Source organism: Mercenaria mercenaria, chromosome 5, assembly GCF_021730395.1.
Source record: "Mercenaria mercenaria strain notata chromosome 5, MADL_Memer_1, whole genome shotgun sequence".
In the NCBI taxonomy this organism is placed as follows: Eukaryota; Metazoa; Mollusca; class Bivalvia; order Venerida; family Veneridae; genus Mercenaria; species Mercenaria mercenaria.
Window position 1 is genome coordinate 84,261,994 of NC_069365.1, and position 2,397 is coordinate 84,264,390.

A 2,397-nucleotide genomic window follows, 5' to 3' on the forward strand; every position below is an offset into this window, starting at 1 on the left:
CCTTCTTAAGAAATATAGCAACAATATCCTGATACCTAAACTTTTCTTCGTTCTTGTCGATCTGGAGATCAGTGCCTTTAATGCACTGAATTTACAACCATAGAAATGAAAATGTTAGAATGAATGAAAAAAATGAAAGAAAACTAGAAAACATTTGAAAATAAAGGAGAACAATCAATGCATTCATGTTTGAATCATTTTATTCATATATCATGATGGATTTAAATACATTATGCCGTAGGTCTATTATAAGTATGAACAATCGCTATTTCTTATTTTAACTTTTCTTTATTTCTTCGTATTTTTCATAATCTCAATTCGATATCAAAATTTAAATTTCCTGTCAATGGTGAAACATCTAATGATGACAGGAACCTGTTTTCGGTTAATGCACTCAATCCCAAGGGAGATGCAGAATGTCGCAATGCTCCAGAATCACGTGACGTGAAGAAACACGCATTTGAAGATGCAGATCTAAAGGTGTTGGTTTCGCCTGATTCAGATTTATTCATGAAACGACACTGTCCAGAACTGTATAGCATCTCTTCGGATTGGACTTCGCTTCCGGTAAAACGACAGGAAGTAGAGAAATCGGCTCCCGCTAAACTGTCTATAGTATTGTTATCGACTTCAGTACCATTCCCTGTCTGTTCTGTGTCTTTGCCTTTTCTAGAATCTCTTCTTTCCTTAGCCCTTCGATTTTGAAACCATATCTTTATCTGCAAAATATGAACGCATGATAGATGTTAACGGCGACTTATTACATATTTTTAATTTAAAAGTGCAAACAATCAATCAAACTAAGGAGTAGATACATGTACACAATAAAAAAATAAATATACTAAAAAGTGCTGTTCTGTTTTCTTTTCATTTCCCTATTTCACAGATAATACAGAATCTATCTCTTAATTTAAATTAAAGTATATTCCTGACAAGCACACAGCATTCAATACCTGTCTTTCAGATAAATTCAGTTCTTCTGAAATCTTTGCCTTCCTCTCTGCTGTAATAAACTTGTTTGTGTTGTACTCTTTTTCCAGTCCTTTTCTCTGTTTCTCTGTGTAAACCACCCTGTATTTATCCTTCTTTCTAGTCATACTCTCCGCTGGTTCCACGCGCTTTCGCGAATACAACGGATGGTTCCGGTCTTTTCTGGTGGCAGATAACGAAGTTGGAAAGCTTGATCCAGCTTCGGCTGTAGGAACACTAAGATTCTGTGGCACATTTGTATTGAATGTCTGAGCGTTTAGTGATAAAAGGTCTTGGTTATATAAACTGTTTGCTAAAAAGGCACCTGTTCCCCAAACGGGTCCACTGCCCGATAAATATTTCCCTGGCTCTGTTACACCAGTAACATTGTTCGTAACACAAAGCTCTGTGCCAAAATTTTCTCCATGAACATGACTGCCTGCGCTGTATCCCATGTAAGGATGAACCCGCCTGGGTGTTGACCCAGTGTATATTCTACAAGCTGGCATTGGTCCGAACCCAGAACTGGCTCCACTCTGAAGTTCAGTAGGTATGCTGTATCCAAATACCCCAGCCATTTTAAGGTGCAGTGCAAAACAATCAGTTATTATATTTATATGCTAAACTTATTGTATGTGTTAATTTCAAAGAAATTTTATGAAGAAGTCTGGTGGTGTTAGGATTTATATACAAATTTAAGAGACAGATAAAAATCGAATTATAGTGACTGTCCGGTCACCAAGCCAGATGATCTTGATTTGAATGGTAATTAATTCATTTCAAGAACTCTTTTTTTTTTCGAATACAATGGTGTAACGAATCGGTCGATTAATTTATCGAAGATCGAGTTTAATTAATCGAGCCGATCGGAAATTGATGAGCTAAGAGAAACACGACAGTAAATTGGGTTAACATGTAATTTACTCGACGCTTTAAGTGCAATCACGTACTTGACTGTTATAATTAACAACTCTTCTTGTATTTAATCATTCATGCTTAAATATTTAATTTATATTTAAATTATAGTCAATTGTTATACATGTATACATTAAAAAGTTTAAACAGAAAATGATACAACATTTACTTTGTTTATCACTTGGATTTTGATTGATGCATGTGTACACATGTTACAAGCATTCGGCGTTTTTAATTCTGTGTTAACAGAAATATCTAACTCCCCGCCCCCACTCCCCACCCCCAGGATATTCTAGCATCATCTTTCATGGTTCGAACAGTACATTTATGAAATATCTTACACTTAAAGAAAAATATGTGGTTAATATATATTTTAATTCCTGCAAAATAAAATGGTACAGGTGTGACATTTAGTTTATTTCACCGCCTCTACTAATTAAAAAAAAAAATCATGAAATATATGTGAAAAAAGTGATGTTTTATTTTAAACCAGAAAATATCATTATAAGGATA

General features: G+C 34.6%; 1 protein-coding gene across 1 annotated transcript; it reads right to left on the reverse strand.

The window, feature by feature from the left end:
• Nucleotides 1-305: 305 nt before the first annotated feature.
• Nucleotides 306-1,547, reverse strand: LOC123558583 (homeobox protein CHOX-CAD-like). The gene is made up of 2 exons (XM_045350456.2): nt 954-1,547; nt 306-719 (listed from the first exon to the last, which is right to left on the reverse strand). Exons 1-2 carry the CDS (start codon nt 1,545-1,547, stop codon nt 306-308), a joined length of 1,008 nt encoding a protein of 335 aa, XP_045206391.2.
• Between the last annotated feature and the right edge of the window lie 850 nt (nt 1,548-2,397).

What these genes read in the sequence shown, in the direction of transcription:
- LOC123558583 (XM_045350456.2), bottom strand. Translation starts at nt 1,547, where the DNA reads ATGGCTGGGGTATTTGGATACAGCATACCTACTGAACTTCAGAGTGGA. An exon ending in TGAATTTATCTGAAAGACAG is followed by an intron (nt 720 to 953) that starts GTATTGAATGCT and finishes CATATTTTGCAG; the next exon opens with ATAAAGATATGGTTTCAAAA.